Consider the following 19309-nt stretch of genomic DNA (forward strand, 5'->3'; position numbering starts at 1 on the left):
AAGGGAACCAGACTGGGTGGGGACAGGGGCCACTCCTCACCTTCCTGGCTCAAAGGACAGGGAGGGAGGGTGGGGCCAGTTTTTTTTTTTTTAATTTTTTTTATTTAAGTAATCTCTACACCCCAAACTCAGGAACCCCAAGATCAAGAGTCACATGCTTCTCCATCTGAGCCAGCCAGGCACCCCAAGTGGGGACCAGTTTTGATGAGGTGATTCAAACTCCTTTATTGAGTCTTAAAAAATAAACCCCTGTAAACGCCTTAAACTGAGAACGTGAGAAATAGGATCCCAACAACTTGTGTCCCTGGGGGGTGCAAAGTCTTCTTGGAAGAAAGCTGCTTCTGCTCTGCAGGCACAGATTGGAATGGGGGCTGTGGGTGCTGTATCTGCTTTCTGCATGTGGAAAGCCGCCTGGGGAAGGGCAGGAGCTCAGTTACTCTCTCCATCACTGCTAATGATGCCACGCATATGTGACCAGTCTGGGGGTGGGGCACGGGGCTGCTCATCCTCTGAGCCCAAAGTCCGGCGGTATAGCTCCCCTGGGGGGTCTGCTTCACCTGAAGGGTTCCAAGCCGTGCGTCTTCGTGGCCGGCCTGGGTTGGGGGGCAGAAAAAGCAGGAGATCAGTTGTCTGAGAAAAATCCAGAGATTTTTGTATCTTGGAGAGTGGGAGGAAACCCCTCACCTGAACCACTGATGATGTTGGTAACGTCCAGGGAGGCCACCTCGGCTGCCTCCTCCCGCTGCTCCTTCAGGGCCCGGCACTTCTCTAAGGAAGGGTTACCTGGGGCAGAAAAGGCTGGTGATCCTCTCTTCCCCAGCAGCCCAGGCCCTCTCCTGCAGCCCCCAGGGCACACCCAGCCTCACCCTTCATGCCCAGGGCTTCCAGTTCTGCCCGGAGGACACTGAGGCGCTCCTTGTGTGAGCGGCAGGGGCCCAGCAGCTTCTTGTAGTTGCGATGGGCACCACAGGCCCGAATGTAACGCTTTAGCCTCATCACAGCTGGGTGGTCCTCACCGCGGCGACCAGAGCCAGCCTGTCCAGGAAAGACAGCAGCTGAAGGCCAAACCTTCTGGACTTGAGTCAGGGTCTCCCTCTTCCCTAAAGGTGGCCTCCCACCCCATTGTCACCCTCACCTTCCTGCCTTTGGGTTCCGGACTGCCATCTGTGGAAGAGGAGGAGGAGCTTCGTGTCCTGCCTTTCCTGGAGCTCTTCTTGAAAGAGTGGTTCTCCCTCTCCCTCTTAGGACTTCCCCCTGCTTCACTGTCGCTCACCTCCCTCTCCGAGTCGCTTGCCTTACCACTGATACTGCCCACTTTGGCGGTCTTTCCAGTGCCTTCAGTAGTTGGTTTCACCTTTTTCCAGCTGTCTTCCTCATCCTCGCTGCTTCCACTCTGCCTTTTCCCACCCTTCTGTGGGGTCCTGTCCTTTCTCTTCCTCTGCACCAGGGGCTCTTCGTCTTCCCCGCTGTTATTCCCACTGCCTGCTCTTGCTTTTTCCTTTTCTTCCTCTCTGTCCCCTGAGTCTCCCAGCAGTCTTGCTGCCCTGCTTTTCTGCTTACAGCGCCTCTCCTCCCAAGCTGACTTTTTCCCTCCATTGCCCCAGGCTCCAGCTTTCCAATTCTCCTCCTCTTCCTCTCTGTTATCTTTCTTTTTGGCTAGGATGTCCTCCTCCTCACTGTCCTTTTCACTTTCCTGGTGGCTTTTAGCTCCTTTCTTTCCCTCCGCCTTCTTTCTTGTCCTCTGGATAGGTTCCTCCTCACTGTCCTCACTCTCCTCACTGGCCTGCTTCCTACTGGCTGAGGTTTTCCCTGGCGCCTCCTTATTCCTTGTCAGAGGTTCCTTCCTAATCCTGCCTTTAGACTCCTCCTCCTCTTCCTCATCTTCCTCACTGCTTTCTTCCTTTGAGACCTTACTTGTTCTGGCAGAGCCCTCTTCCTCTTCCTCACTGCTCTCCTTGGCCTCCACCTTCTCTAATCCAGTCTTTGCAGCCAGGTCCCTCTGCTGTTCTTCCTCATCACTGCTCTCCTCAACTGCTTTCTTTGAGGCTCGCTTTGGACTCTCCTCCTCAGCTGGACTGACTTCCGCTGCCGCCATCCCATTCTTTGCTGGGGGGCCAAAGCAGTCTGGACTGGAGGCTGCAGAGCCGGGCTCTGGAATGTGGAGAGAAAAGAAGGTTGGGATGGGTTCCTTCTGTCCCTTCTTCCAGTTGGGGTTGGTTGCCTCTGACAGATGGAGGGAAGGGCAACAGAAAACAGCTATCAATCAGTCCTCCCATCCCACCCCACCCCCCCGTTCCTGGTTCCCGACTCACTGGCCTTGGGCCCTCATCCAATGCCTTGGGATATAATACACGCACAGTAAATACCTTTTAAATGAACCAACTATGCAGAAGGCACTAACCTGACTCCGAATTGAAACGGAACCTTTTCCTCCCGAGGCCACTGCTGGGGGTGGGAGGCCTCTTTGCCTTCTTGGCAAGATCTAGCGTCTCTTCCCTGGCTTCTGCTTCATCCACCTGCGTGGGTGAGAGGGCAAAACGTGCACAAAGTTTGCGTTCCCTACCCCCTCCCAGGCCCCTCCTCCTCAGCAACAAACCCCGCCTCTGGTGGCCCAGGCTCGCGCCCACACCTGCACCTTCAGCAGCTCCTTCTCCACCAGCCGCTTCAGCGCCTGCTTCTCGTCAGGTTCCAGGTGGTCGCGGCCCGCGTGAGCCAAGAACCTCCGCCGCACGATGGAGTGCGTGAGCGTGCTGCGGAGACATGTGTCAAGACGGAGTCATGTGTCAAGACGGAGTCCCCGCCCCGCCCCTGCCCTTTCCAACCCCAACGACAGCCTCTAGTGCACCTGAGGTCCGGACGGCCTCGGAAGAAGCCACGGATGAACTCCTGCATCTCGTTCTCCCGCGCCATTTTGCTCCACCCAGGATTGGTGGCTCCCGCCTTTTTTTCTCTTCGGCCTCCGTCACTGCGTTTGACAGGAGCTTGCGCACTCGCAGGGTCGTGGCGCCGAGAGGGGAGGGACCGTTGGGGGTCGGTCGCGGGTCGCTTGGACCGAGAGCTTTTCCAGACAAAACTTGCTTGCCGCAGGCAGTTGGAGGGGTTCGCGGCTCCTCCCTTAGGATCAGTCGTTTTTTTTTAAGTTCTCGTTAGAAACCGGCTCGGCGCCGGCAGCTTTCGGGTGTAACGTAATCAACCCGCGACACTGCCTCCGTCCGTGGTCACGGGCACTAGCTAGGCCGCTGTGATTTCGACAGACATATGAAAAAGGATATTCTCGCCTGAAGACTAGGAATCCCTGGGGGAAAGCCTTGTGGCTTGCGATTGCTAAGTACGTCCAGAATCCGTAAAGGTACCTCCGGCGTCCGCCATCTTTATGACATCATTGCGACGCCATCTTCAGCGTAGCCCCTGGAGGCTACGTTCTTTTCCTGGTGTTCATAAGAGGGCAGCCCTTGTGGTTAAGAGTCTTGGGCGCGGGGTACGCTGGGAGTTGTAGTCCCGGCGGACACAGCCTTACGGAGTCTCCGGAAGCGGAGGCGTGAGAGGCCGGGCTGTGCAGGCTCTGGGTAGCGGGACGCCCGAGTACTGCTGGGCACTGCTCCCGGGGCAGGTCATGAACGGGCCGGCGGACGGCGAAGTGGACTACAAGAAGAAATACCGGAACCTGAAGCGGAAGCTCAAGTTCCTCATCTACGTGAGTGCTGGGGTGAGAGGTTGTGGGGGTTGAGGCCTGGCGCTGGTAGGACCTCAGTTTACCCACGTGTAAAGGGAGCGGAGTCAGCTGTCGCCGGGTTCCGGGCCCCTTTACGGATGGCCGTTGGCTCAGCGTCCACCTTGCCTGTGATATAGGAACACGAGTGCTTCCAGGAGGAGCTGAGGAAGGCGCAGAGGAAGTTGCTGAAGGTGTCCCGGGATAAGAGGTGGGACACGGTGGGGGGAAGGGGGAATGTCTGCGGGTGATGTGGCTCTTGTGGATCTACATTCGGACCCCATCCTTGGAATTGGGCCACAAATGCATGGCGCCTGGCTTGGGGCTGTTGCGAGGATCCAGCGGGCCAGCCAGAAGAGACAGGGTCCAGGAGAACATTGCTGAGATGGGAATAAACACTTGTTCTCCCCGCCTCTTCTCTTAGTTTCCTCCTAGACCGACTTCTGCAGTACGAGAACGTGGATGAAGATTCTTCTGGTGAGCAAGGACATGAAAAATTGGCAGAGGATGTGGCTCCTGGCACTTCAGCAATCTTCCTGGGCCCCTCCTTATAGGCTGCGGAGGCTGATAAAACCTCCGGTGGTTCTTAAATCTATTGCTCGCCCTCCGCCTCTATCATTCTTTCACCCAAGCATTTATTGCTTTGCACAGGGGATACAGTGGAATTTGCGTCTAGCTGGAGGTGACAGGAAAGCAAAGAAACTAGGATCTTAGATTTGAAAGGAATAAAATGAGGGTTTTATGGTAGTGATCAGAATAGAGCAGGGGTTGATAAGCTTTTTTTGTAAAGGGCCAGATAAAAAATATTTCAGGCTTTGCAGAATTGTTGCAGCTACCCAGTTGTGCTGTTGTAGTGCAAAAGTAGCCATAGGTGATATGTAAGTAAATGAGCATGGATGTGTTTCAATAAAACTTTATTTATGCATGCTGAAATTTGAATTTCATGTGATTTTCACATGTCATAAGTAGTATTTTTCCTTTGAGCCCACCCCCGCCCCACATTTAAAAACGTAAAAGCCGTTCTTAGTTTGCAGACAACGCAAAAGCAGATGACAGCGTCAATAGCTCCAGAAAAGCCTTTCTTGAGAAGGAATGTTTGAGCTGGGACCTAGGTAAGAAGCGGAAACCAGTCTTGTGAAGATACAAGTGAGAGATTTCCAGGCAGAGGGAATGGCCAGTGCAGATGCCCTGACATGAGATGGGACCAGGTTGTCTGCAGAGCAAAAGGGCTGAAGCATGCAAAGCAATGTTTCCAAACTCCACTCTGAGCACTTCTTATCGTGTCAGCCCAAGGTCCCACGGACATACTTGCTTATGAGACAACAGAATGAGACAACCTGAAGGTCATCGTATGTAATTTGTTCTGATGGTTTTTAGACTGCTTTTTTCTTTACCTTTTTTTTTTTAAAACTTAATTCTGGTTGCAAACCAATAAGTTGACTTCATGACCAATTAATGGGTTGAGACCCACAGTTTGAAAAAGTGCTAAGGTGGGCATTTGTGGTCCTATTCCAGCGTGGGGTCCTCATAACCTATGACATATACGATCACCTGTCCCCATGGTGCCTTTAACACTGGTCTGGAGCCGGGTCAGCAGACAATGGGCAGCCAGGCTACTTGGTTTTGTAAATAACGTTTTATTGGAACACACAATGGCTTAGCTTATGTATGATGGGATGGTAGGTGATGGATGAGGTCAGAGAAATAGGCAGGAGCCAGCTCACGCAGGCCTAGGCAAACCTAGACTAAAAAAAGTTTGGCTTTTAGTCTTGCTTCTCATTGCCTGCCTGTTCTTTCCCTGAGGTCTTCCAAGTAACTTCCTGTTTGAGGGAGACTTCAGGACAGGAGCCATGAGAAAAACAGCATGTTCATGGTCAGAGTGGGAAAAATCTTGAGGAGTGAGAGCCAGAGACGTAAGCCGCCACTCGTATCCTGGAAAAGCCCACCGTCTGGTCAGGGAGACACCCACATATGACACATCTTAGCACAGTGTGAGGAGCGCCCTGACAAGTGAGAGTGGAGAGTTTTGGGGAGAGCCAGCAATTAACTGAGCCTGAGGGATTCTGGAAGACTTCTCAGAGAGGCGGTGTTTAATTTTACTTCTTAAAGGATCTGAGCGGAGAAACTGGGAACAGCCTATATCCCATGTATCGGTTATTTGTTAAGTGAACGATGGGCCTTCTAGGTAGAAGTGCAGAACTGGGAGATAAATTTCTTTTTAGAGGAAATGATGTGAAGGAAGAGCACAGTTCCGTCAGGAGACCAGAAAGGTAGCTTGAGACCAGATTTAAGAAGCACTCCGAATGCTTGCAGGCAGTAGGGGACATCACCAGGGAGGCTGGGATCAGCTTTCCCTATAGATCATTCTGGAGTTGGCATGGACGGTGGGTGGCAGGAGAGGTGAGATTGCTAAGCTGGCGATTTTGATGTTTTGGCCTGAGCTGGTTGTCGTTGGGATGTGGAGCACTGGATAAAGATAGGAGAGATGTGAAGGGTAGCTCTGCAGGACCCTGGACACGGGGTGGAGCAGAGGCAGGAGCTGAAGGCAGCTTAGGAGGCTCATAAAGGAGAGTGGGAGAAGACGGTCAATGAGTCAGAGATGGGGGTTCAAGCCTCGATGACCTCATCTGGAAAGAGGACATGATGCCCTCATCTTCCTTGGATGGTTATGAACATGGAGTGGTGGTGAGCCTTTCAGAGTCTAGCACCCAGTTAAGTGCTTGACAGACATGTTACGAGGTAGAGTCCAGGCAGAAAGTCAGTTGTAAAAGGTTGTTTTAGGAAGCTGTGGGCTTCCCCAGAAGAGCACGTATGTGCCAGCTGGGGGGTCAGATTCCCCGGGGCCCATCCACAGAATTGACATTGCACCTCTGGGGAGTAGGCCGGAGCCCCCCACCCTCCCTCTGACCAGCCCTCCCCACTCACAGACTCAGACGCCACTGCATCTTCAGATAACAGCGAGACAGAGGGAACACCCAAGCTGTCGGACACGCCAGCCCCCAAGAGGTGAGAAGAAGCCATCCTTCTCTGGAAGTGGAGGTGGGCAGGGGCGCCTGGGCCTTGGAGCTGCCTCTGATCCTCTCCTCCCCTGTCCTTTATCCAGGAAGAGAAGCCCTCCGCTGGGGGGTGCCCCCTCCCCCTCCAGCCTCTCCCTGCCTCCTTCAACGGGGTTTCCCCTTCAGGCCTCCACGGCCCCCTCCCCATACCTGAGCTCGGTGAGTTGCAGTCAAGGGTGGGAAGTGGTAACTGAACCGCCTGGGAGTAAGGTGGGCATTGTTGGGCAGACAGGCCTCAGGGGGAGGCCGGCCCAACTCTTGGGACATCTGTCTGGGTGTGGCCAGCAAGCATCCATTGGAGGGGTGTGAGTCGGGGCTGCCCACTTCTCTCTGGTTTAGGAATGGGGGACAGGCACAACTGAGGAGAGCAGAACTCAGGACACAGTCCTGCTGCTGTCCCCTCCCCTTCTGTTCTCAGGAGCCACACTCATCACCACCTCTTGTTTTTCCATTCCTTCTCCTGTTTGCGTTTCTTCCCTCCCCCCCACCCCATCCACTCCATTTCCCATCTCCATCCCCCCACTCCTGCCTGCAGCTGGCTTCCCCCCCCTACCCCCCATTCCCTTCTGACTACCTGGCCCTGCAGCTGCCCGAGCCCAGCCCCCTGAGGCCCAAGCGGGAGAAACGGCCCCGCCTGCCCCGGAAACTCAAGGTACCCTGATGGGGGTTGTTAGGGAGGGGCCAGAACGGCAGGAGGACCGCCATCTGAGGGAGGCTCGAGACAGGGGCTGGGGCCTGTCCAAGAACTTCCAAGGATCAATTTGGGGCTGCCGGGGGCCCAACCTAGGGCTAGGCACCGAGGGGTGGATCAGAGACATCCTGGCCCACAGGCTTGATGTGGAGAAAAAGGAGGGCAGGACCAGGCTTGGGGCACTCAGAACGAAGACTCATGGGGGCCAGGCTCATTGTTTGTGGTCTGTGATGTCAGGCAGCCCCCGAGGACAGGCAGAGTTGTGGGATCGGGAGTCAGGTGAAGACTGCACCCGTTAAAAAACAGCATCACCTTGAGCAGTCCTCTCTGACCCTCTAGGGCTCCTCTTCTGTGTCTGTAAATGAGTGATCAAACCACGTGTACCCAGCAAGTGTTTCCAGAGAACCTGCTGTGTCGCAGGCCCTGTTCTAGGTGCTGCAGACGCACTAGCGCACTAGAGAACAAAACAGACACAAATCCCCGCCCCCATGGAGCTCCCATTCTAGCGAGAGAGGTGGGAGACAGACAAGATAAGCAGGTGCTTGTACCGAGAAACGGGGCCAGGTCCAGCGGGGGCGGGGGGGGGGGCTCCAGAGCAGATAGGGGCCGGTGTCCGTGGGTGGGCGGTCTGGGACGGTGTTCGGTCAGAGGCTTAAGAAATGAGAAGCGGCAGTGTGGCTCTCTGAAAAGGTGTCTCCGGGAGGATGAGCTGTGCAGGGGCCCCCGAGGAGGGCGTGTCCCCCACCTATTTGCGGACCAGGAAGGAGACCATTGCGGTTGGAGGCAGGGGAGGGGATGGAGGGTAGGGTGAGCAGGTTTGAGAAACAACCAAGGGCAAGATGGTGGCACGCCTTCCCGGTGTTGTAGAGACTTTGCTTGTACCGTGAATGCAGTGGGGAGCAATGGGGAGCCGCTGCAGAAGGTCGGGCAGAGGGCAGTCTTCTCTGATTGACGGGACTCACTGCTGTGTGGAGAATGGACCCGGGAGGTGCTGGGTCAGGCTGGAAGGGGGGAGACCTCCGAGCAGGCTCTTGCCGTGAAGCAGGTAGAGTGGCTGGAAAGTGGCTGATGCCTCAATTTCAAGGACGGAGCCACGGGAAGACCGCGTGGGCTATGGGAGAAAGTGAAGCCCAGGGGCGGCTCCAGGGTGTGGGGCCCAGCGACTGAAGAAGTGGGCTGGCCTCCCTCTGAGATGGGGAGGCCTGGGAGGAGCAGCCTTGGGAGGGAAGACGAGGAGTTCGGTTGGACCTGCTGAGATGCTGTCTGGAATGCCGGCGAGACAACAGGAGAACTCGAGCCTGGGGCTTGTGGGGTGCATGTTTTGAAGGCCTCAGCGTGCAGGCGGGTGTGATTGTCGGGGCAGAATGTGGTGGAGAAGGGAAGAGGCCCGCGTGCTGAGCCTCGGGAGAGATGCGGGCACAGAAGGCCCCTTGGCCTTCCAGCTCCGAGTCAAAGTGGAATTGGGACTAGACAGGACAGCTTTCACGTTGGGTTGACTGGAGCCGGAGGCAAAATGGGAGGTCACGTTTGTGGTGGTTAGGAGTGCGGGTTCTGGAGTTCAGATCCCAGCTCTGCCTCTTACCCTCTATATGACCTTGGCCCTTGAGCGTGAAAAGTGGGTAGGTAATGGGTGATGATGCTCTCCGTGCACTCTGCTCAGCAGGGTTTGGCCTCTGGCCTGTAGGGTAGGATGGTGCAGAAGGCCGGAGGCGGCAAAGCCTGGAGCGGCTGGGTAGAGGTGTGGCACAGGTGTGGTGTGACGCTGTGAGGCTTTCTGAGGTGCTGGGTCCTGACGTAGAGGTGATGGGGGGCTGAGTTGTGGCATCGAGGAGAGAAACGGTTGGTTGAGAGAGGCCCGGATCAATTGCTGTGATGGAGGAGGGGGTAAATCAGGGAAGGCCTCAAAGAAGAGGTAACATTTGAGCCCAGGGGAGGTGAGATTTGGAAATTGCAGGCTCAGCAAGAGTGGAAGGAAGACAAGGATGTGGCAGAAGTATTGTTTGGGCTGCGCAGGCATGAGGAGGGGGAAGGACGGCGGAAAGAAACATAGGGTGAGGGGGGATCACAGAGGCCTGGGTGCCCAGAGCCAGGAGGTCCTTGTAAAGTGGTGGGGCGTCACTGAAGTTTCTGGGTGGCTTGGTCTGAGGAGACAAGGGACAGCCGTGAAGACAGGAGCAGGTCAATGAAGGGCCTGGGTCTCAGTCAGGCGGAGAGGGTTTGAGCTTTCCACGCACTCCCCGTGTGACCTTGGGCAAGTCATTTCACCTTTTGAGCTTCAGCTTGCTTCTCTGTTCAGTAGGGTCAGTGTAGAATAGAGTGAGTTAAGGGAGAGAAAACACATAGCCCAGTGCCTGGTCTCTAGTAAGCTGCGGATAAGCAGGAGCTGCTCTGGCTCACACAGAGGCCATTGAGGAAGGCCAGGCCGGGGTGGGACTTAGGGATTAGGGTGAGGGTCCAAAGGTGGCAGCCAGAGGAGGGGGACTGTCCTCATGGAGCTGGGCCTCCTGTCTGTCATCCGTCCTGGCCGAGTCCTGTACCCTGAGGCACTGACCAGGAGGTAAAAGCCCGCTCGGGCCGATCACCCCCCCCCAGGACAGCAGCGGGGCTGGGGGCTCCTGAAGAGGCAGGCGGAAGGCTGTGAGGGCGGAAGGTGTGCAAGCAGTCCCTGTAAAGACACACTTAAGCGCTTCCTGCCACTGCCACCTGGGGCCAGACGGAACCCTGCCCAGTGGGGACCAGCAGGCCTGTGCCTCAAAGTCTCCATTTGCAAGTCTCTGATTCCTCCTCTGGCCCGTGACTTCCCTTCCCTTCCCTCCCCTCCCCTCCCCTTCCAGGGTGGTTGGAACGGACCGTTAATGGCAGCCACTTGGGACGTAGCAGGTGCTCAGTTTGGGCCCACAGGCAAAGCATGAGGCCCACGGAGCTCTCTGTGGAGGGGACTCCTGGTAGGGGCTGGGGGCTGGAGGGTTGGGCAGGAAGAGGCCACTTCCCAGCCTCAGAGGACAAAGCAAGACTTTTGATAAGTAGAAGAGGACACTCCAGGTGGAGGGACTCCTGTTCTCAGGCATACTTTCCCGCCTGTCCCAAGGGCAGTGAGGAGCCTGTCCCTTGAGGGGAGGAATGACACGCTCAGGTTTGTGTTTTAGAGAGCTCACTCTGGCTGCAGTGTGGAGGAGGAACTGGCTCTGGGAGAGGCTGAAGGCAGGGAGTCCAGTTAGGAGGCTGGTACCGTAGCCCAGGTGAGCAGAGAGGAGGGCCTGGCTTCGGCCGTTGGCTGCGGGGATCCCAAGGAGGGGCCCATCCAAGATATAAGAGAAGCCTCACACGGCGGGGGGTGAAGACCTAGGACACCCTCCACCTAACCAGTGAGTCCCGAAGTAGGGAGAGGAGGCCAGTGCTGGCAAGTGGGGTGTGAGGTGTCCAGAGGCGGGCAGGCAGGCACTGCGGGCTGTGACCGGCTCTAAGTGCTTTCACAGGCGCAGCCAAGGTGCCTTCCCGGAGAGGGCGGGGCCTGGCCTTCCCCTCCTGGTTTCCTGTAAGACCCCCCACCACCACCACCACCCTCATCACCGCCTCCATCACCACCCCTCACCTGCAGGCACTCGCTGGGTTGAGACTCAAGGGGCTGAGGTGGGGCAGGCCCCCCACCCCGATTCCAGCATTGGCTGGCCCGGCTGTGTCCACTAGCCCTGGCGTGAGCCTTCACCCCCTTCCCTGTCCCCCAGAACTGCCTCAAGAGGCCCTGGCAGCCTTCTGGAGGTCCAGTACCTCTCTGACCAGCCCTCCCTGTGTTTCTTCCCCTTGCTGCAGATGGCGGTGGGACCCCCTGACTGCCCTGTGGGAGGGCCGCTGACCTTCCCGGGCCGGGGTTCTGGGGCCGGGGTGGGGGCAGCCCTGGCCCCACTGCCCCCACCCAAGATGCCTCCCCCCACGATCCTGAGCGCCGTCCCTCGGCAGATGTTCAGCGACGCAGGCAGCGGGGACGATGCCCTGGACGGGGACGATGACCTGGTGATCGACATCCCGGAGTGACCCCCTCTGTGGCCGAGCCCCTGCCCCGTGCCCGATGCCAGCACACACGAGCCCCCAGCTTCCGCAGAGACGTTTATTGACGCCCAGTTGCCATGCGGCGGCCACTGACACAATCAGAAGAGGCGTAAACATGCACGAATGTCCCCTGGGAGGTGGGTCCCCAGGGGGAGGGCAGAGGCCCTGCCCTCCCATCCCGGCCCCATCCAGGGGACAGTTCTTTAAATGAGTGGCCGGGAGCATCTGCCACCTCTGGGAGAGGCAGAGAGCCTGCGGGGGCCCCCCATTTAAAAGGGCAGCTGTACAGGGCTAGGTTGGTTGGTTGGTTTTTAACGAAGATTCTGTATTAAAGGAGTGGCTCTTTTTTTGTTTTTTTTTTTTTTTTGTCCTTCTCTTGTTTGGAGACATTCTCCTCCTCCGAACCCCCCCGAATCCGACCTCCTCCCTGTGGGCCGAGGGGGACGGGGCAGCCTGGAGAGGCAGGAGAGAGGAGCAGCAGCCCCCTGCGGGCCTGCCCAGGACGGGTGTTTGCATATTTGCGTGGTAGCGAGTCAGGCAGGAGGAAGTTTGCATATGTGAATATAGATCTCCACAGTCCCTCACGAGAAGACAGACCCACAGTCACGCGGACTCTCACAAAACAGGTAGTGGGGGGCGGGGCATCCACCCCGTGTAAACGTGCAACACGCTCGTGCGAAGGTTGGGTACTGGCCCCGGCCCCGCGGGGCCCGCGCTGGGCAGGTGCCGTCCCGCTCAGGCTGAGGGCAGGGCGCTGGCCGCGGGGGGCAGCTCACTGGTCAGGGTGTGCCAGCGTTCCAGGGCTGCGTCCGGCTGCTGCAGACAGTCGCTCCAGTGCTTCCGGGCTTCGCCCCGGGCCCCAGGCCCCAGGGACACACCACCTGGGAGGCAGCGAGAGGCAGGCACAGTCAGGGCCCATCTCTCTGCCAGCCTGCCCCCCCATCAGCCCCAGCCGTTAGGTCCTCCCTCACCGATGAAGTCGTTGGATTTGCCTATGTCATAGTCCCAGACTGTGACTTCCAGAGTCTTGGTGGCCAGAGCAGAGAGCTCCATCTCGTAGAAGAAGTCCTGGGGCAGAGCAAGGCCACATCCTCCGTGAGGCCCTGCCCCAGCCTGACATCCCCCCCCCAGCCCCCTGGTTTCTGGGCCCTGCCCCGCTCACCTCATTGAACTCCGGATTGAGAGTCTTCTTCTTCACACATGTTTTATGCTTGGATTTCTTGTCCACGTCAGGCCTCAGGTACCTGCAGAGGAGGGCGGGGTGGAGGAGCGGGGCGGTCAGGGACAGGGCAGGCCCCAGAGGAAGGCCGCGCAGAGGTCGGGCTCCCTGGGGAAGGGAGGGCAGCCTCACGTCTTGACGTAGGGGTCGGAGTAGCCGTTGACGTCCATGGCAGCCAGGTGGGCGCAGCGCACGATGCCCACCAGCAGCCCCCGGCGCCGAGAGCTGTAGCTGAGGCTCAGCAGGATACGCCCGCGCTCTTCCAGCAGCCCAGGCCCCTGCTCGGCCTGCTCCAGCTGTGGGGCAGACACGGGGGTCAGCCTGCGTCCTCACCACCACCACCCCCGCCCCCGACGTGGTCCCTGTGAGGTACCTCACCTCCTTCAGGTAACAGGAGATGCCCCTCAGTGCCGCCGACATGGAGGAGGGTGAAGCCAGCTGAGGGGACAGAGAGAAGGTTCTGGAAACCTGGCCTCGCTAGGGCCGCCCCCTGCCCAGCACCCCACCAGCCCCACACAGACCGGGACCTGGCGCTCAAGGCAGATGTTAAAATGTTTCTTCTGTGAAGGCTTGAGGCGGCGGAGGGGTACTCGGATCTCCCCGATAAATTCGTTGTGGCTCAGCTTGTCCTCGTCACAGACGGAGATCCTGGCAGGGAACTGCAGGGTCAGGGCCCCCTGGCGTGCCTGAGCCTGCTCCGGTGGGGGAGAAATGTCCTCCAACCGAACCCTGAGCACCTGAAGCCAGTCCTAGCTCTGCCCTAAATTCTCTACGCCTCACCTGTCCCGCAGGCTGTGGGGTGAGCACCCAGCCTGGGGCGGGAGGAGGATACTGTGATTTGCCCCGTTCCTCCATGCCTCCCTCTCCAGCTGCCCAGGCCATCCCCGGCCTATCGGGGCCTCACAAATCCTGAGGACCACCGCCGTCCACTGCCTCCATTCAGAGCCTGGGGACGGGATCCAGCTGAACAGCATGCCCAGGGCCGGCACTGGTGGATGGTGGGTCACGGATTCAGTGTGCAAGGGGCTAGAAGCGCCTAGAGGAGCCTTGGGCTGTCGGACGAGATCCCACACCTCCCCTGGCGCTCCCGGCCTTGTCTGTATGGAGCAGAGAACCAGCCTGGGAGAGTCCCATGAGCCCAGCAATTAAGAAATGACTGTTTTTAGGGATGCCTGAGCGGCTCAGTCAGTTAAGCGTCTGCCTTCAGCTCAGGCCATGATCCCAGGGTCCTGGGGTCGAATCCATGCTCAGCGGGGAGTCTGCTCCTTCCTCTCCCCCTGCTTATGTGCTCACATTCTCTGTCTCTGACAAAATCTTATGATTGCCTTCAGTTCCGTTCGTCCCCTTCTGCAGCTCCGTGCACTTCCTTCTGTCCTGACACTCTTGGGGAGCTCCGTCATGGAGGGGTGTTCCCCACCTCTGCCACCTATTAGCTACCTGTGTGACCTTGGCTGAGTCATTTAACCTCCCTATGCCTCAATTCCCGTCTATGAAAGGGAGATAGTAGTACCCACTTCCTACAGCTGTCGGGATCAAGGGCAATAAGGGTAAAGGTGCACAGCGCAGGGCTGGGCACCAGCCAGCACTCAGCTACTGAGGCCTAGTGTGTGTGCATCTGAAAAATGGGCCAGGCTTCCTGGGGTCAGGCTCCCCCCAGGTCGGCCTCACAGCCAGCAGGGTGATCTCCAAAACCCAAGCCTGACCATGCCCCCGCCCCAATGCCAACCGTCCCCCAGCCTCCCTGTTGCCAAAAACACAGCTCAAGGCCTCACAAGCCTGGGCTGTGCTGCCCTTCAGTCCGGTGTGCTGCCCTTCAGTCCGGTCAGGGACTACAGTCCCCACAGCTCCACCTCCTGGGATGATGGAGTAAGTTTCCTGTCCCTGAAGACTGCACTCCTTAGCACTGTCAGGGGGGCACAGGCAACAGAATGGGCAGACCTCTGCTACATAGGCCTGCCTTGTCGGGGGCTTTGAGGAGGGCTCTTGGCAACCAGGGAAAGCTTCTAGGAGGAGGCACAGCGGGGAGCACTTTCCATGGAAAGGTCAGGAGTCTGGAACCTGACCCGCCCACAGTGGGCACGCATCTGTTGGAGCAGCAGCAGGAGGAGGTATTTGGAGAGCAGGAAAGCCAGGGAAACATTTTGGCCTGCTGCCAAAGGGGCTGGGGAGCCAGTGATTGTTCCTGAGCACCTGAGGGGCTTAATGGGAGGCAGATCAACCAACCAAAGAAGGTGCCAGTGACAGCCCCCAGAGGAGGTGACGAGCTGGAGTCCTCAGTAATGGGGGGGGGGGATGGGGCCCTCACCTGAGCACCTTGTGGGTGATGTCATCATCCGTGATCCCACTGTACGTCAGATCCTCATTCCACACGGGATTCAGCGTGTTCCTCTGAGTCTTAGTTTTTAGCTTATTGGCCTGAGGTGTGGGGACGGGGATTCTCAGTACATGCCCCCCCAGACCCATGGGGGCCAAAGGCAGGGGAAGGTTAGGAGGAGACCCACAAGCCGGATCAGGCTGGTGGAGGGAAGAGGCCATTACCTTGCAGGCCCCAGGCAGCAGGTGTAGCTTGACATAGGGGTCGGCCAGGCCATTGAAATCCATGGGCTTGAGGCCCTGCAAGGCAGGGGAGGGAAGGGAAGAGGGCTGCACGCTTCCAGCCTCCCTCCCTGCCTTCCTCTGCAGCGTGGATCCTCGGGGGGTGTGGAGAGTCAAGAAGAAGGGTGCTGGGGGATAGGGGTCGGGGGAGCAGGAGGGGTCCAACCTGGGGACCTGGAAACAGGCAAACAGGGCCAGGGCTTGGGAGGCAGGGAGCACCCACCTTGGCCCTGAGAATACTACAGTGCAGAGTGCAGGAGGCCTGGTCGTAGAGAAGGTCAAACTCCAACATGCCCAGGGCGGCTGGGAAAGAGGGAAGAGGGAGCCTGCGTCAGGGTGTAAGGACAGGTGTGTGTGCGCGAGACCAGTGGGCAGGCTGGCTGTTGCGGTGCTGGCCAAGGTGTGTGCGTGTCAGTGTCTGTCAGCCTGCAAGTGTGTGCGCGAGCGTCTGGGTCCCTGGCTGGGCCGCAACTGGGGCTGTGTGGGTGGTTGAGTGTCTCAGCAGAAATATTGAATATTGAGCCTTTCTGAAACTGTAATCTCCACGCTGACTGCAGCCGTGGTGGCAGAGCCCGCCTCCCCCAACACGCCCAGCAGGGCCCCAGCCCCTCTTCACGGCCCCCCCGGAAGCCCCCCTCAGCCCCCGGGCCCTCCCAGCCCCCAGACTCACTGGTATCATCCGAGTCGTAGCTGTCCACCTCAGCTCCATCCTCGGGTGTGGTAGCCCCAAGGAGGGCTGCAGGAGGGGCCAGGGCCAGGGGGGCCAGGCGAGCAGGGGCCTCCCTGAAATCCCTGCCCCCGCCTTCAGGTCCTGGTCCCCGGCGGGGGAAGTAGTCAGAGATCTGCCGGATGGGCCGGATGGGCCCGGGGCACACGTTGATGGCCATGTGCTCCTGGATGTTGATGGTCATGCGGTCGCCCCTGCGGCCCCTCATGTGGCACCCTTGGCTGCGGGAGGGAGGTCCAAGAGAGCATGAGCCCCAGGCGGACTCCTCTTACCTGCTGTCTGCTGGCTGAGGGCCAGGCGGCAACCTCCCCAGTTGGTGGGGCCCTCCCTGGCTTCCCTTCCCAGGTGTCCAGGGAGAGGGTGGCCTGGGCCACTGGCGGCCAGGCAGGAGGCCTGGGCCCTCCAGACCCCCGCTTTGCTGCACCGGGGCTGGGCTGCCAGCCCACTCCCCCAGATAGGTCCTGGCTCCACCTTGGCCGTGCCCACATACCTTTGGACAAGTCCCAATGCCATCTTCCCAGCTCTTGCCCCTCATCCTGGGATGCCATCTGCCCCTGGGTCCTGCCTCCCTCCGAAGCAGCCCCGCAGGCCCCCTCCTCTGTCTCTCTGAGGCTCTGTCCATCCCTCTGCACCAGGCGCCAGTCTGGTCCGGGTGTCACCCACCCCTCTAGGCTTTCATGGCCCACTGTCCCTTCATTCAGCCCCAGGATCTGCCTGCCTGCCTGCCTGCCTGCCTGGTCCCCCCCTACCCTGCAGCCCCACGCGGGGACCCCTGCCTCGGATGCCTCCTCCTGAGACTGGCTGTCCAAGAGGAGCCAGAAATTGCAGCCTCCAGGGAGCTAGACACCCCATCCATCGGCACACAGGCTACCACACACGCGCTCCCTCACCCTCACGCCCCCGGCGGCCCAGCCCTCTGCACCTGTGTCTGTGCCTCCAACAGGTGCCCAAGCACTGGGGGGGACGGCAGGTACAGGCTGGGCGGTGGCGGCCGGCGACTCCCGCGGCGGCCAGCGAGAAGAGCGCGGAGTCCGGCGCTGAGAGCCGAGAGGGAGGGAGGGAGAGCAGGAGAAAGTGCGGGGAGGAGGGGGTGAGCGAGGTGGAGGCGAGGAAGCAGCCGGCGCAGGCGGCGGGGGGCGGGGAGGGGCGGCCGGAGGCTGGGGAGGGGGCGGGACTCTCCCGCCCGCGCCCGCGGGGCACAGTCCGGGACGCACGCGAGTGCACACACACACACCCACCCACCCACGGGCACTCCCGCGCACACGCCTGCGCCCACGTGCGCACGCTCGCACACATGCACTAACCCACCCCGGAGAACTTCGCATGCACACACTCGCAGACACAGGGGCTGCCTGCGCCACCGGGAACCAGCGGCGAGAACTGCCCGGTGTTCCCCAACTCTCCGGAGACCTCGGGCCCCCGCCCCTGCCCCCGCGCGGAGCCCGCGGCGCCACCCTCCCCCGCGGTCTCCGTGCTTTCCTCTTGGGTCTGCGGGGCCGGACCACCCGCCTGGTTGCCATGGCGACGCCTGCTCCTCCTCCTCCCCCGCCCCCCGCGCATCCTCACGCCCCTCCCCCACGAAGCGGACGCAGGGGAGGGAGTAGGTTGTCTGGCCCTCTCCTCCCCATATCCATAGGGGCGGGGCTTAGAGATCCGCAGTGACCCAGGGGTGGGCCGGCGGAGGGGATCTGATCGGCCCGTGCTCGCTGGCCTGGGATCTGGGGGTCTCCAAGCCGGCCTGGGGAACCTCACAGTCGGAGGGAGGGGACAGGTCCGAGACCGTGGCTTCCCCCACGCCCCTTCTCTGTAGCTATTCAGGCGTCTCTCCTGTGGCCCAGCTCTGCCCGCAAAGGCCGGGGTCCCCTTCTTAGGGATGGCATCTCCCTTGGGAATCCACCCTCCCTCACCCCACCCCCTGCCATCTCCAGTTCTGTCCATCAGGTGGGGAGGGGCGTGGAGCTTCGTTCTGAATGCTGCGGAGCCTTGCAGATCAGTCCCTCACCAGTCTGCCATTTCCCACCTGAACCCTACCATCTGCCTGTCAAACTCCAGCCTTGGATCTTTGCTCTTTTTTGCCCCAAACTCGCCATCTCCCAAAGACAGAGTGCTCACAGTGGCCTTCAAGGCCCGTCGGCACAAGACCCTGACTTCTCCTATCCGTGGCTGTCCGGCAGGAACATTACTTGCGGTTCCTAGAACGCACCTGGATCCCTAAGGCCTCTGGACCTTTGCTCACGGGACCTACCCAGGCCTGGAAGAGCTTCCCTTCCTTCCAGGGTCATCCTGGGTCACCTCTTCCTAGGAGCCTTCCTGGAGCATCTCCACCCCACCCCCTAGCTTCCAAAGTGCTACCTTAGGCTCAGTTCTTGCGCCTGTTTCTGTCTCCCCCACCACCAGGGAGTGCCATGGAGGCTACCCCAAGCTGGGCCTACCACTAAACTGGTATCCTGAAGTATTGTGATTTAAAAGTAAGAGAGAAGCATAGTTGTACAGTAATGTGAATATACTTAACACTACTGAACCGTATGCTTGCAAACGGTTAAGATAGAAATATTATGTGTATTTTTTTAAAATACACGATTTTTTTTTTTTAAGATTTTATTTATTTATGTGACAGAGAGACAGCCAGCGAGAGAGGGAACACAGCAGGGGGAGTGGGAGAGGAAGAAGCAGGCTCCCAGCGGAGGAGCCCGATGTGGGACTCGATCCCGGATCGCCAGGATCACGCCCTGAGCCGAAGGCAGACGCTTTAACGACTGCGCTACCCAGGCGCCCCAAAATACACGATTTTTTTAAAAAGAGAGAGAAATGCAAAGTCAAACCACACTGAGACAGCACTTATCACCTACCAGATGACAAAACTCAGAGCATCTGTTAACACACAATGCGTGCGACGCTGTGGGAAAATGGGCACCCCCACCCCCACCCCCACCACCCGAGGCCATTCTGACGCTGGATACCAAGATGACAAATACACAGACTTTTTGACCCAGAAATTCTACTTCTGGGATCTTATCCTACAGATATGCTGGCCGATGAGCAAAAGAATCGAAGTTCAGGGTTCTTAAATACAGTATGTTTGCAATGACCAAAGACTGGAAACAACCTAAATGTCCACAAGCAGGGGATCAGTTCAATCAGTTCCGACACAATTTCATACAATGAAAGAGGATGCAGCCACAGCAAAGGAGGAGGCCCGTGGACTTGTATGCATGTACTTGTACGGAGTCATCTTCCCAATCTCGGCTTAACCTAAAAAAGTAAG

General features: G+C 58.7%; 3 protein-coding genes across 8 annotated transcripts; 1 reads left to right on the forward strand and 2 right to left on the reverse strand.

Annotated features, from left to right (window-relative positions):
- Positions 1-205: 205 nt before the first annotated feature.
- HIRIP3 (HIRA interacting protein 3) lies at positions 206-2982 on the reverse strand. 2 transcript variants are annotated; one of them, XM_008685254.2, is made up of 7 exons: positions 2846-2982; positions 2636-2750; positions 2402-2516; positions 1136-2151; positions 867-1035; positions 685-783; positions 206-593 (listed from the first exon to the last, which is right to left on the reverse strand). In XM_008685254.2, exons 1-7 carry the CDS (start codon positions 2908-2910, stop codon positions 430-432), a joined length of 1743 nt encoding a protein of 580 aa, XP_008683476.1. In that variant the 5' UTR covers positions 2911-2982; the 3' UTR covers positions 206-429. The 2 variants fall into 2 exon arrangements, with proteins under 2 accessions (XP_008683476.1, XP_008683474.1); XM_008685252.2 differs by having other exon boundaries at positions 2630-2750.
- Positions 2983-3557: 575 nt separating this feature from the next.
- INO80E (INO80 complex subunit E) lies at positions 3558-11849 on the forward strand. Of its 5 annotated transcripts, none has more exons than XM_040635115.1 (8): positions 3558-3694; positions 3850-3920; positions 4134-4186; positions 6637-6715; positions 6813-6924; positions 7184-7417; positions 10603-10695; positions 11267-11403. In XM_040635115.1, the coding sequence occupies exons 1-7, from the start codon at positions 3614-3616 to the stop codon at positions 10672-10674; spliced, it is 702 nt and encodes a 233-aa protein (XP_040491049.1). In that variant the 5' UTR covers positions 3558-3613; the 3' UTR covers positions 10675-10695; positions 11267-11403. The 5 variants fall into 5 exon arrangements, with proteins under 5 accessions (XP_040491049.1, XP_040491050.1, XP_040491048.1 ...); XM_040635116.1 differs by having other exon boundaries at positions 7301-7417; XM_040635114.1 differs by lacking the exon at positions 10603-10695 and having other exon boundaries at positions 11267-11849.
- Positions 11850-11977: 128 nt separating this feature from the next.
- On the reverse strand, positions 11978-16252 carry DOC2A (double C2 domain alpha). Its single transcript, XM_040635113.1, has 10 exons — positions 15988-16252; positions 15541-15620; positions 15261-15335; positions 15028-15137; positions 13244-13370; positions 13101-13160; positions 12855-13018; positions 12666-12747; positions 12475-12571; positions 11978-12384 (listed from the first exon to the last, which is right to left on the reverse strand). The coding sequence occupies exons 1-10, from the start codon at positions 16250-16252 to the stop codon at positions 12239-12241; spliced, it is 1206 nt and encodes a 401-aa protein (XP_040491047.1). The 3' UTR covers positions 11978-12238.
- Positions 16253-19309: the final 3057 nt, after the last annotated feature.

The sequence above is a fragment of the Ursus maritimus genome, unplaced genomic scaffold (genome assembly GCF_017311325.1).
Source record: "Ursus maritimus isolate PB19 unplaced genomic scaffold, ASM1731132v1 scaffold_2, whole genome shotgun sequence".
NCBI lineage: Eukaryota > Metazoa > Chordata > Mammalia > Carnivora > Ursidae > Ursus > Ursus maritimus.